Source organism: Elephas maximus, chromosome 4 (assembly GCF_024166365.1).
Source record: "Elephas maximus indicus isolate mEleMax1 chromosome 4, mEleMax1 primary haplotype, whole genome shotgun sequence".
In the NCBI taxonomy this organism is placed as follows: domain Eukaryota; kingdom Metazoa; phylum Chordata; class Mammalia; order Proboscidea; family Elephantidae; genus Elephas; species Elephas maximus.
In genome coordinates, this window is record NC_064822.1 from 185,527,910 (window position 1) to 185,541,145 (window position 13,236).

Below are 13,236 nucleotides of genomic sequence, written 5' to 3' on the forward strand. Positions count from 1 at the left end.
GCTCCAAAAAGGCAAGCCCTGCCCAGATGGGGACAAGTGCCGCTGCGCCCATGGGCAGGAGGAGCTCAATGAGTGGTTGGACCGGCGCGAGGTGCTGAAGCAGAAGCTCGCCAAGGCCCGCAAGGACATGCTTCTGTGCCCGCGGGACGATGACTTCGGCAAGTACAACTTCCTGCTACAGGAGGGCGGGGATGTTGCCGCCCCAGAAGCACCTGCTGCCACTGCCGCCGCCGCAGCCGCTGCTGCCACCACCACCACCACCACCACCACCACCACCACCACCGGGGAGTAGGGCCAAGTCTTGGCCTTGGGCAAAGTCCTGGGGTCAGGGGTTAGGGTGGAGACAGAGGGCCTGATAGAGGGGCCAGGGCAGGCCGGGACAGGGGGTGGGTAGCTGCCCTCGCCAGGCAGCCTCCAGCCCCCCAGGCCCCGTCTGTCCCTTCTGCCCCCACCACCCAGGTATGCAGACCCAGGTGCACATGCTGCAGCCCCAAGTGGTCCTGGGGTCCTCGCCCTGCTGAAAGCCTGGGCAGACCAGCTCCCCACCCCCACGGTTCTGCTGGCTGGGGGACGGGCCCTTAGCTGGCCCCTGCAGCTTCAGCCTACAGCTTTAATTTCTGTCCTCTCCTGACGCTCAGGGCTGGGGAGCCTGGGGTCCCCACTTGAATCTGCAGCAGGAGATCCTTCTCCCTGCCCCACCCCACCCCCCCCCCACCTCCCTGGGGGTAGATCAGGACACAACCAAGGGCAGGAGGCCCCATTAGCTTTAAAATGCAGCCCCGGATGAAGCTGGGAACACTGTACTGATCACCTACCCCTGGGGCCTGAGTTTTCCCTCTGGGTGGGAGGGAGGGAGGGGCTGGGCTGGATGATCCCTGAAGCCAAAGGAGCCGTGTTCTCTTTAATGACACAATCTCTGGCCCTTCCATGGTGGGCCCTGAATGTGGATGGTGGCTCCTTAAAGCCTTCCAAGATGATCCTGCCCAAACCCCCATTTCGCAGATAGGAAAACTGAGGCCTAAAGGGAGAGAATGACCTGCCAGGGTCTCCAGCCTGCAGCATGAGGCAGAGACTTGGGGCCCATTATGGACGAGCCGCAGGCTCCCCGGCAGGGATGGGATGTGCAGCTGGGGTCTCGGCAGCCACGGGCTGGGGAAGGGGACTCGGGGCCTGGGCCTGTCAGCATCCCTGTGGAGGGACAGTCCCTCCTGAGGGTGGGTGTGGAGGGGCAGCAGCAGAGGTTATAACGTTCCCAGCCGAGGATGCCAGCCTGGCTGTTTGTTCAGAAGAGGTGGTAAGGGGCCGTGCAACCAGGAGCTCAGGTTCTGCAATGGTGGTGAGGGGGAAGAGGAGGGAATCAGCCCTGGACACCAAGGGCCACTCCAGGATTAGACCCACCCCTCCTGGGGACCCAGTAGGGTCCTCTCCTCCTCCTCCCATAGATCCAGATATACAATTTTGACCTTCTTTCCCAACCCCACCCTGATCCCCGGCCCTACCAGCTGCCTGGGACCCCAGCCCCTGCCCCCACCCACCGAGCCCTTTCCCAACCCTCTCATCTGACATGTGGACTCCCTCCTCTCCATCCCACCCCCGCAGGCAGCCCCTGCCTCCCCTGGTTCCCCAGACATTCCAGAATACCCCACTCCATTGTCACAAGGAGTGGGCACCCCCGGAAGGAACCAGGGACCCAGGCTGGGCTGGGGGTGAGTTGGAGAGAATGGAACCCCTTATTTCTCCTCGAGCAAGGATCGGCAGTGTGCGGATGATGTGATGGGGTACAGGGGATAGGGAACCCTGTCCCTCCAGCTGCCCCCGCCTGGCCTTTTCCCTATAACCATGGCATGCACCCTTTCCTCTTGCCTGACCCCTTCCCCCCAGCAGGCCAGCACTGCAGAGTTTGGGTGCTGGTGGCGTGGCTGGGGGCTGGGGGAGGAGTGCCCATACCCAAGGTGGGGGCCATGGCCCTGAACGTGGATGACACTTGTTCCCCTGGTCCGTGGTGTTGCAGTTTGTCGTCACCAGCCTTGTTTCTAGTGTGTATATATCTCGCCCCTGCGGTGCATATATACACAGGTATTAAATATATCGCTCTATATAATATTATATATGTGTGTGGTATCCAAGGGATCACTTCCAATGAAGGCTAAAGATAAAGGACTTGGCCAGGAAATACAGCCACTCTGGCACGATGAGTGTTTCCGGCTTGTCAGAGGGCCGGGTGTGAGGAGACAAGGACTAGAACTTGGGGCCAAGGTGATTTGGGGGTGGGAGTGCTCCCTGCCTGGCCCAGCTCTGTCTGGTGCCCTCCCAGACCACCAGAGCCCAGTGGGGAGAGAGCGGGAGTGCTCAGGGAAAGAAAAAGCTGTGTGCTTGTCTCCACTGGAAGCAAGAGGACTCAGTCCAGAGTTTTCTTCTCCAGCCTTCTGGGGGCCTTGGAATCCAGGGCTGCCCGAGGATCCCCTGAAGGCTGGGAAGAGAGAGGGGAGGCTGGAATGGCTGGGCGTGGGGAGGGAAACCAGAACACCCGAGGGGAATTACTCAGTTGTGACCCCTGGGAGGGGTGGCTCAGAGGCCCAGAGAGTTGAGTTGGGCCTGTGCCCACCCCAGCAGGCAGGGGACAGATGGAGAGGACAGGACAGCACAGCATAGCATTGTGTCAGTGGAGGTCCCACTAGTGTGTGTCCCTTTGCGGTGGGGGCCTGGGAGGCTGCATTTCTCAGCAGCTGGGCAGTAATCAATTTAATGGTCCTTTAAAGGTGTCTGTGTATTAAAAAATTTAAGAATACCACACTTTAATATTAAATATTCATAAAGTCTAGTATCTTGATAATAATGTAGATGTTTTAATAACAATTTTTGTCCTTCTTAAAATAAAATGAAAGAAACTTGCTCCTTTTAGCCTTTGTTCTAGAAAATAAACGTGCACTTTGACCTCTGTCCCCAAGGTGTCACTCCTGCTCCTCCCCACCTGGGGCTTATGCCCCGGGGCCTGGGCTGTCCTCGTGGGGCCAGGCTGGCAATGGGCAGGCCTCGAGGCGGACATTCTGAAGGATGAGGGGCAGGAGGTCTGTGTCCTGCTGTAAACACCCAACCTAGCTGACTCCAGCTCTGGCAGCACCTGGCTGACAGGGACACTCTGTGCTCTGTACAGGTGGCCTGTGGCTCACTGTGCCCGCTCTTCTGCAGCCTGCCTGCTTTGGCCCTCTGTGCAGGGCGGTCCATGGTACCCACCCTCCCCTGCTCTTCCTGTATGTGCCATCCTGGCTGCAGAGCACCAACCTCTACCCTTTCCGGGTATGACTTTTCCAGGAAGGCAAAGGGCCAGACCATGCTTTGGAAGGTGCTCCCACGAAGCCCTGAGGGCAACCGAAGCCACGTAGGCCCCTTTCCTCATCTTTCCAAAGAGAAGGCCTTCAGAGCAGGACTTCTCAATGAGGGACACCTGTAATTGCTGGGGTGGATTGTGTGTGGCTACAAGGGGTCCTGATGGGATGGGCTGCATGTGTCCAGCTTTAGACTGCAGTATACAGTGGCCCAGGGACAGATGTCGCAGGCTTGTGAATTTTCTGAAGGCAGGGAGTCTCCTGGGCCAGGAGCTCACATGGCCAGGTATGCAGTAGGTGCTCAAGTGCTTGATAAGTATGGGATGCCCTTTCTCTGCACCAGGCACAGTGATCTAGCACATCTGTCCACAGCAGCCTTGCACGTTTGGTGTCCAAATTGTGTGGCTCAGAGAGGTTCAACGAAGGTGCCAAGGACACGCGGGAGGCAGAGCTGAGACTGGGAACTGGCAAAGGTCCCTTCAGCTGTGGTGTCCTGTGGGTCTCAGTACCCATGGCCACACCAAGAAACCCCAAAGCAGTACAGCCAGGCGCAGCTCCTGGAAGAAGAATGCAGGCGCACCCTCGGGCCAGCGTCAGTGCCTTCCTTGAGCTGAGAGATATAGGAGGAGTCAGATAAGCAGGACTTCAGTTAACCCACTGGACATCAATTCTTAAATTCTCATAAACAACCAGAACAGTTGCTGCCGAGTAGAATCAACTCCAACTCATGGCAAACCCATGGGTGTCAGGGTAGATGTGCTTCATAGGGTTTTCAGTGAGTGTGATCTTTCGGAAGTAAATTGCCAGGCTTTTCTTCTGACGTGCCTCTGAGTGGATTCAAACCACCAACCTTTTGATTAGTAACCGAGTGCCACTGAAGTACCTACTCCTTAAATTCTCATAAATTCCCTTAAATTCGCTTCTGGTTGTTAAGCATTGAGTACTTACCCCATTGCAGACCCTAGAGTACAAGATTCCTGGAGAAACCGTGGCTCCCTGGAATTCACAGTCAGGGGACTGACCTAAATAGAAGATTGCAGGATGATGTGATGGGGGCAGTGACAGGAGATATTCGGGGGGCGAAGGAGGATACCTCATCCAGGCTGGGGAACCAGGGAGAGCTTCCTGGAGAAGGTGAAACTGCAATTAAGAATTTACAGATATTTTTACATCATTGTAATCTGAGTGCAGTCACCCTGGGTGGTGCAAATGGTTAAGCACTAGACTACTAACCGAAAGGTCGGTGGTTCAAACCCACCCAGAGATGCCTCAGAAGAAAAGCCTGGCAATCTTCTGAAAGGTCACGGCCTTAGAAACCCTATGAAGCAGTTCTACTCTGCACACATGGGGGTGCCATGAGTCTGAATCATCTCGTCGGCAACTAACAATTTGTGTGCACTGACTTTTGTTTCTCTCTCTCTCGATTCTGCTTCACGGATGCGTTTCCGCGAACCCACATGGCCTGGATATTTAGTGGCTGCTATCTCATCACGGCAGTCACAGAGCAGTCCTGTCTCTGACTTCAGTCCTGTGAGCAGGGCTGCTGTGAGCTCACCAGCCATGGTGCACCTGTGCCTGTCCCCACTTCCATTCCTGGAAAGTTGCTTCTGAGGACAGGCGGGTGGGGTCTGTCAGGAGCCTGCAGGCTGGGGCTGGGGCAGCTCTGCACCCCCTCTAGAGAAGGCCCGGAGAGCTCTGCAAAAAAGCGGCATCCACATCTACCCCCAGTGGAGGAGCCCTCCGCTGCCTCCCAGACCTCCATCTGGCCTGGGGGACCATCCCCTGTGAGGCCAAGAGAAAATACCTCTGGCTCTCGGGCTGACTGATGACCAGTGTGCATCTGTCTCCCCTGGTGTCTTCATTTCCTGGTCTCGAATTTAAATGTGCAGTGCTGGCCAACCAAGAGGGCGAGACAGTGAGCTTTCTTGAGCAAATTCTTCCCCAGTCTGGGCCTCAGTTTCCCCAACTGGACGGTGCAGGAGATGCTCTCATGGGACCTTTCCTGCTCTGAGCATGACCTTGTGTCCACTAAGGGCACCTGCCTGACCGACACAAGGCAAGCGGGAGATCACAGCTGCCCTGCCAAGAGACCTTGCCGTCCACACATAATGGACACTGTCCCCAGTGAGTTGGGGGCAGATAGACTATGGAAGCCCAAGGGTGGGGGTGGGAATGGGCTCAGGGGCCTCCATAAGGAACCCACTGGCCCCAGACCATCTGCAGTGGGCATCATATCTCTGAGCCAGGAACCCCGAGATCCAGACCATCCCCCTGCCAGGTGGCCCCGCTAGTGTATCCAGGTGTGCATGTGGCTTCCTCTCTCCCAGGTGTGTCCCGTGTGACCCCACCTACGAACTCCACAGTGCTTGGCCCAGCTACCTGCTGCTGTGACCCCTGCCAGCCACAGGCGGTGCTGCAAGTTGATGTTGTGATGTAGAGTGGGGGTGTCTGGCTGGACTGACTCCCAGTGGCATGAAAATCTCTTCAGGGTGGAGCGTGTGGTTTAACTTTGAAGTCCTCCCAGGGCCTAGCCTGATGCCAGGTGTGTGGTCAGCACTTACGGTCTTAGAGGCTGCACACATTTGTACATGAGGAGTCGTCTGCAGAGCGTTCACAAAAACGAAATCTCATGCACCAGGTGGGTATTCTGGAGACATGCATGGTCCTCCATATTGCCTCTGGAACCATGCTCTGTAGGCAGCTGTCTTCCCATCTTTGTGTGACACCTGCCTTGCACTCAGGAGGGTCACACAGGCACAGGGCTCCAGCCCGGGGTCTAGCCTGGAGCAGTGGAGTATAAAAAGGCCTTTCCTTCGCATTTACAAAATCCTCCCAACGCCAGATGAAGAAATAAGGAGTAATAAAAACAGGAAGAAGGGGAGCGGGGAAGAAGGATGTTTCTGAAGCATACCTTTAGAAATAGTTTTGAGCTTTGACCCATGTAACTGTTTTTTGTATTCAGAAACTAAAATTAATTTGTAAGTAATTTGGGAAAAGAATGTTACTTTGGAGAGGGTTATCAGGGAGCGACAGAGGATAATGAGAGAAAGCTGGGGACTGTTAGGAAGGGGAGAAACCATAAGGGGTTCCTGGAGTATTGGATTCTGTGCAAAACGGCATTTTGGAAAGGGCCGAGGAGTGCGGAGAAGTCAAGGACAGCACAGGGGACCAAGTGCTCACTGCATCCAACCTGGGGAGACAGAACTAGAGCCAAAGGAAGCTCAGGGCTCCCCATACTCAGTAGACTGGAGCTGAGACCCAGAAGAGCTGTGTGGCTTGTTCCAGACCCCACCTGTGTGTGTGGCAGAATTGAGGCCCTGGCATACCTGGGCCACGGGGCTGGGCTCTGATGTTGGTCTCTGGTGGACAGCAACATACAGAACCTTGGCATAACCCACAGGTTCAAGTGGCCTGGGGGCCACAGAGGCCAGACAGTGTCCTGGGGGGAAGGCAAGGAAGAAGACTACAGCAAACAGCCAGCTGCCATCAAGGTCCCAGGATGGGCTGGGGGCAGTGAGCCTGCGAGGGGTTTCAGTGATACCTTCCTCTCCCCTCCCCACCCCACCAAAGGCCAAAGAGCCTCAGCCTGCAGGGCTAGCCACTTCTCTTAGGAGAGCAGGCTCTGCAGAAGCATGAGCCCCACTGATGCAGGCTGCATGGACACGCCCTGCAGGCCCTTGTGGCGTGACACAGCCACAGCAGAACATGCCAACAACCCCAGAGGCTCACTAGCTTGCAGGTGAGCACACGCTGCCCGTTCATTTGCCTGTGCCTGCCAACACAGGGCTGTGCTTTATGCTGGTCCTGCCTATGTCCTTCTGTCTTGCTAGGGTCTCAGGACCCAGCCCAGATGGTTTCCATGGCGGCCGCTCTTCACTGGGCCTCCAGGCTGCATGTGGGAGCCTGCTGGCTGTGGGCGTGGAGTGCACTCTTCATTCTCACCTGGCAGCCCTGGCGCTGGCTCCCAGCCTGGGGGGAGAACTTCCCTTTGCAAAGTTAGATAACAGGCCGCCCCTGCAGAGGATTGGCTCCACGTGCTTCTGCTGGTAAGCCAAGGGGCCAGGCCCGCCCCTCCAGGCAGCGGGAAAGGGAAGGCCAGGCCTGGCTGCAGTGGAGCTGGCAGGTGGCCAAGCAGGGGGTGGCTGAGTGGGCCGGGCTGTGCTGCCCATTGGCTGCCTCGGGCTCCTGCCCCGCCTGCTCCAAGCCCGCAGCTCCCCGCCAGCCACTGCCTTCCCGCTGCTTCCAAACTCCCGGAGCGAGCACCTCCTGCAGGCAAGCTGTGACCAGATCAGAGTGGCCCCTGCCATGGACATGCCAGAGGTCCTCAAGTCCCTGCTGGAACACTCTCTGCCTTGGCCAGAGAAGAGGGCAGGTAGGAGCAGGGGTGACCACGCTGGCTGACTGCCCAGGTGCCAAGGGTGGGGGCAGCCTGGTGCGGTGGTAGGGCAGGCATCTCCAGGCAGAGAGAGGGTCCTCAGCAAGGGTCTGCTCTTGACCCCTTCCTGGGTGCGGAAAGGGCCAGGTTGGGGGAGGCAAGTAGGTGCCACACCAACTCAGGGACTGCCCCAAAGACTGCCAGCTTCAGGACGCGTGTCAGGGAGCAGCTACCGACGACAGGTGCTGTGCTCACATGGGCCAGGGACAGACAAGAGGGCCTGGTGGAAGAATCTAGCAAGACGCTGGTTGCTTGTGAGGTTCCCTCCCCTGCATGTTGAGATGCACAGGGGAGAGGGAGAGACTGGAGATTCAGTGGCCAGGGCCCTGTGTCTGGAGAAGAGGCGTCCCCGGGCGGCGCCTCGGCTCCTGCTTGAGGGCGGCTGATCTCCGGCTGGGATGAAGGCTGTTATGTAACAGGACCACAGGCTCGAGCCCCGCGTTCCTAGGATACTACAGGCAAACATGGGGTGGGGAGGGAGAAGTGGGGGGGCAGGGGAATGGGGGGGCAGGGGGGCGGGCGGTCACGGGAGAGGCAGAGGAGGGCGTGGGTGAGGCAGCTCTGGGCCAGCACCAGGTGTCTCCCAATTCTGCCTGGGAGCCCCAAGGCCATGGTCAGCTTGGGGAGAGTTGGAGGCCGGCTTGCTCAGGGCACCCCTCCTGATACACATCCCTCCAAATCTCTTCTCCTCCGAGACGCCAGGTGCTCGCACCCAGGTCCTCATTGCTCAACTGTTCTCTGCCTCTCGGTCTCCCCTCAGGAGACCTTTCTCAGGCCTCTCCCTCATCCTGCTGTGCTGGCACTGATAGAGTCCATCACCAGGTGGCCCTGGTTGTCCCCGCAGGACTTCCTTCCACAGGACTGTCAGCCCACTTCCCCAGACTTGGGAGCCTGGGACAAACAGTCACTGTCCTTCCTCTCACCCGCAGGGAGTGGGCTTAGGCAGTTTTTACATCAGGAAAGGAGGGACAGCTGACTCTGGTCATGGCAGATGATCCTGTGGTTCAGGGCATGGTGCCAGGGGGCTCTCTTATGTGGCTTTGGGTCCAGGGTGTTGTGGTTTTGAATGCTGGGGCAGTCCGGGCCACTCTCTGACATGGGCCTCATAGGAGGTGCTCCTGGGCCCTGCTAGCACTTAGGACTCCAACTGCTCACCAGGAGAAGCCCATTTTAGGGGACCCCTGCAACTCACCTGACAGATGAGCCTCAGGTGGAGTCTATGCCCACAAACAGGCCACAGCCTTTTTGGTGTCTCTGAATGGCCTGCATGGGTAGGTGAAGCTGGAAGGCTTCTTCCAAAAACTTCCAAAATCTAGAGGCAGAGGGCCCCTTTCTTGGTCCTGGCACCCAGGGTAGGCAGCATAGCACCCCAGGACCCCACCCAGGCCATCCCAGGATCTCTGGGTACGTGGACAGGTTACAGCTGGTGGCCAGCAGCTCGGCAGGGTCAGCTCCCAGCTGGAGAGGGAAGGGCTCTCAGGGGCGACTCAGGGCACTGCTCCTCAGACAAGGATCACCAGGCCTTTGAAGTGTGGCGGCAGCTGCTGGCTGCTGGCACTCCCTCTGATCTGCAGAGCCCTGCAACGCAGAAAGTCCCCCTTGCTCACTGGGGTGGGCAGAGCCGGGACCCAGTGCTGAAGGGACGCATCCAAGGCCTCAGGTAGAGTTTTGCCAAGCACTGGCTGGCTCTGTCTGAGGATTTTGGGTCTGGTATGGCTGGTGGGTCAAAGCAGCCACCTCCTATCACCTCTGCGTGTGGCATCGCACTGATGGCCAGAAGCATGAGGTCTTGTAGAGCTGGCAGATGCCTGTGGCCAACAGGGCGCATAAAATGGAGGTACATCAATGTACCTCACAAAGACCCCACTCATTACTGTCCCCTCCACAGTTGCCACTTTCCAAAGCTCCCAGTCTCTCCAAATAGTTTCTAAAAATAAAGACATCTACCTCAAAAGCAATAGACCTTGGTGAAAGGGAGTACATACACCAATCAGAGCTAGAGTTTCTAGCATGGTACAGTCATGTAGCCAGCACTAAGTTCTCGTTGAGTCGGCCTCTCTTTCCGTTCGATACCACTCCAGCAGACCCTGGGAGGCAGACCACAGGTCTGTGAGTTCTGTGTGTTCATTACAATGAATCATTGAACCCAGCAGAGAAGTCGAGAGTGCCATGGGAGGGATGGCTGGTATCAGAACTGGTAAAAAGGTTGGAGAGAGGAGGTATGTCTGACCTCTGCCTCAGAGGAATCAGCCTTGGGCTGCTCATCTTGGTTCTGGGGGCAGACCCACAGAGGTGACCAGCCGCCATTGCCTCTGAGGAAGGAGGGGTTCCCTCAGGCTCCTGGGCCCTCGCTCTGGCAGCTTTCTGCGGGGCCCCATCAGGTGTGAAGGGGGCAGGGTGCTCTTCAGGAAACTGAGGACCTATTTACAGACTCCCCACTTTCTCTTCTTTACCCAGCCCTGTGACTGTGCCTCAGCACGATTAGGTCAAATACATAGCGTATCTCCAGTAGGAGGGAATTTCCAAGGAAAGTCACACAGAACGTGAGAAATTCTAGGTGTGTTCTCACTAGACTTAGCTCTCCCACCTCTTGCAGTCTCTTGTTTCATTTCTTAGTTCAGAGACTCCCCCAGAGGTCCCACCTTGGGACCCCCTCCCTCTTGCTCCCGCCCCAGCCTACCGGGAACCTCTGCCTCTTCCCCGCCCCTGGAGAAGCAGGCTTTCCAAAACTCAGCAGGCTGGGACAAGCCTCCCTTGGCTTCAGGTTATAACGGCCACCTGGCAGTCCATCACCAAGGTCCGCCTGTTTGGCCAGCCTCCCTGTGGGCAGAGAAGTACATGTCCAGCAAAAGGGTGGGTCTGTACCCCAGAGTCTGACTCTGTTTCCCCTCTGTGTCTCTGGGCCCTGATCCCTAAGGGCTTTTCTTTCTGTCTCTGCTCCAGCCCTTTCTCCCAAGGATTCTCTTCCAAGAGTTGGTTCTGTTCCAGGCCACTCACTCTAGCCCCATTTCTCGCTTCTTTCTTCTGCTTCTGGAAATACCTTGCTTCTCTAAACTGTATCATGAGCTCCTTATACCCCACCTTCCTGGACCCTACAGGGCCTTGGCTAGCCTCAGAGGCTGCCCCCCATCTTTCTGCCAGCCTTGATCACTCAGGCCTCCTTTTCAGGGGACTGTGTAGCATGAAAACACACTCCCAGGTTGAACAAGGCCTTCATCTTGAGCTGTGTAGGCAGGGTCCCTGTATGGGACCCCTTAAACCAGAGTCACTTCTGGGTGCAGCAGCACAGGGCTTATACCCAGAGACAAGGAGGAGACTCCTGGCCACGTGGCCTTGCTATGCTTCTCTCTCTCCATCCCCAATCTGTGAAAAGGGGAAAAAGAATGCCTGCTTCACAGACTTGTTGCTAGGATCAGATCAGTTATCCTACGTGAAAATGTTTGCAAACTGTGAATTGCCATACTGTTTTCTCTGTGAAATGCAGAGTGCTGTGGCCGTCTGTTCTGCTCCCTCTACCTACATCACATTTGCAACCCGAACCCAAGCCCCTTCTCCCCACCTTCCTTTCTGTGGATATTCTCCTGAAAGAACTGGAATATTGCAGGTTTGTGGACGCGCGTGCATGCACGTGCGCGCGCGCACACGCACGCACACGCACACACACACGGCTATCTCCTTGGAAATGCATGCTGAGGCTCTGAGGGGCATGTTGCCACCAGCCCTGTACCAGATGGGTCGGCAGGCTGTCAGTGGGACTCTGCAGAGGAGGCAGGAGTGCAGGGAGGAGGGGCTTGGTATCTTCCTCCTGGTGGACTGAGGAAAATGAGCAGAGAGGGTGGACTCAGGCCAGGACAACTGTTGAGCTTGGCCTTATTAAAGGTCCATATGGTTTCCTCTACTCCCAGCCTGGGGGACCAGAGCAACACTGAGAAATAAAGACGTTTCCTTTCAGGGAAGGAGAAGGGTGGGGGGGACCCGTCCATGTGCTGCATGTGAGCAAATTTAATCATCATCAAAAACAGAAAACAAAAACAAGCCAGTTGCCATCAAGTCAATTCTGACTCACGGCGACCGCACGAGTGTCAGAGCGGAATTGTGCTCTGTAGGATTTTCAATGGCTGTGATCTCTCAGAAGCAGATTGCCAAGCCTTTCTTCCGAGGCACCTCGGGTAGATCTGGACTGCCAACCTTTCAGTTACTAACAGAGTACTTAATCATTTGCGCCACCCGGGGAACCTAATCTTCACTACAACCTTCTAAACTGTGTACTGCACCCGATCCTCTGGTGATGAACTCAGCGAGATCGTCCACCCTCAGGGCCAGCATGTGGTCCCAGCTCTCCTTTCTTCTCTCCTGTCTCTGGGGCCTAGAGCCGTCTTGGCTACCTCTTGGCCCTCACCACTCAGGGAAATGTGAGGAACTCATTCTTACCTAGACAGCTTCAAGGAGTGCCCCTTCCAGATAGCTTTGCATCTTATCAGGCCTGACTCACAGGCTAGGCTGCTAAAGGGATGAGTCCCGATTCTAACAGACACCTTCCCTGAGCACGGGCCAGGAATTGTGCTATGTGCTTTTACGTCACTGTCTCTGAATGGCTTTGCAAAGAAGCTGTGATTGTCCACCCTACAGATGAGGGAGCTGATGCTCAGAGATGGGAAGGCCACACGGTTGTCAAGGGTTTGCACCCAGCTCGGCCGTTTATAGGCTCTTCCCTACACACAGGATATCCTGGGGTCTCTGAAACCACGTCACAGGGTGGCCCCTTTTCAGTCACGCAGTCATTCGACATTGACTGAGAGGTCCCTGTTCGCCTGACATTTGTGTTCTATAGGAGAGAGACAAATGCTGAGCAGTCAGAAGGGTCAGGGCCAGCCTCTTTGAGGGAGTGACATTTGAGGCCTGGATGGTGAGGAGGAGGCAGTTACATGAGGAGCTTTCAGGCTAAGGCAACAGCACCTCCAAAGGCTCCTTCCTGGGGCAAGAAAGACTAAATGTGTCTGAGGAATAAATGGCCATTGTGAAAACAAAAGGGCCACTGTGGATGCAGAAAGTGAACAAGTGAAGGAGAAATAAGAGGTGAGGTTACAGGGCCTTGGAAAGCCTGCAGGGCCTTGAAGGCCACCCCACCACTCGCTCCGTTCTTGGGGAAGTGGCAGGTGAGGAGGAACGTAGTATCCCCAGAACCACCCAAGATGGAATAACAATGAGTTAACTTTAATTGAACACTTGCTATGCGCCAACTTCTATACTCAGCATTGTGCCTGAATCGATTCCTTGACTTATGCTACTAAGGCACAGAGAGGTTAAGTAACTTGCCCAAGGTCACACAGGAAGTGGTAGAAGCAAGAACCAGACCCATATGGTCCAGCTCCAGAGCCCACACCCAACCCCCGTGCCCCCAACCACGGCTTCAACTGGAGAAACCTTGGGATGTGGCAAAGGTCAGAGGTGAGGGCTCCTCTTTGGAAACGGCAC

The 13,236-nt window shown here is 56.3% G+C and overlaps 2 protein-coding genes and 1 long non-coding RNA gene across 11 annotated transcripts in view; 2 read left to right on the forward strand and 1 right to left on the reverse strand.

The window, feature by feature from the left end:
* The window catches only part of ZC3H7B (zinc finger CCCH-type containing 7B), a 58,637-nt gene extending 55,767 nt beyond the window's left edge, over nucleotides 1-2,870 (forward strand). For all 3 annotated transcript variants that reach the window (XM_049884480.1, XM_049884481.1, XM_049884482.1), the window contains exon 23: nucleotides 1-2,870. In XM_049884480.1, the coding sequence (XP_049740437.1) occupies nucleotides 1-292 (292 nt within the window). In that variant the 3' untranslated portion in view covers nucleotides 293-2,870.
* LOC126076082 (uncharacterized) overlaps nucleotides 2,837-13,236 on the reverse strand; it is a 14,890-nt gene continuing 4,490 nt past the window's right edge. For 2 of the 7 annotated variants that reach the window (XR_007517413.1, XR_007517416.1), the window contains exons 2-3: nucleotides 8,954-9,339; nucleotides 2,837-8,213 (exon numbers count right to left, since the gene is read on the reverse strand). This is a non-coding gene — a long non-coding RNA (uncharacterized LOC126076082). The remainder of the gene's footprint in view (nucleotides 8,214-8,953; nucleotides 9,340-13,236) is intronic. The other 5 variants (XR_007517418.1, XR_007517415.1, XR_007517419.1 and 2 more) reach the window with 5 other exon arrangements.
* Nucleotides 7,565-13,236, forward strand: part of TEF (TEF transcription factor, PAR bZIP family member) — a 24,334-nt gene continuing 18,662 nt past the window's right edge. Inside the window, exon 1 of the mRNA XM_049884485.1 lies at nucleotides 7,565-7,698. Coding sequence (XP_049740442.1) covers nucleotides 7,632-7,698 — 67 coding nt within the window. The 5' untranslated portion in view covers nucleotides 7,565-7,631. The remainder of the gene's footprint in view (nucleotides 7,699-13,236) is intronic.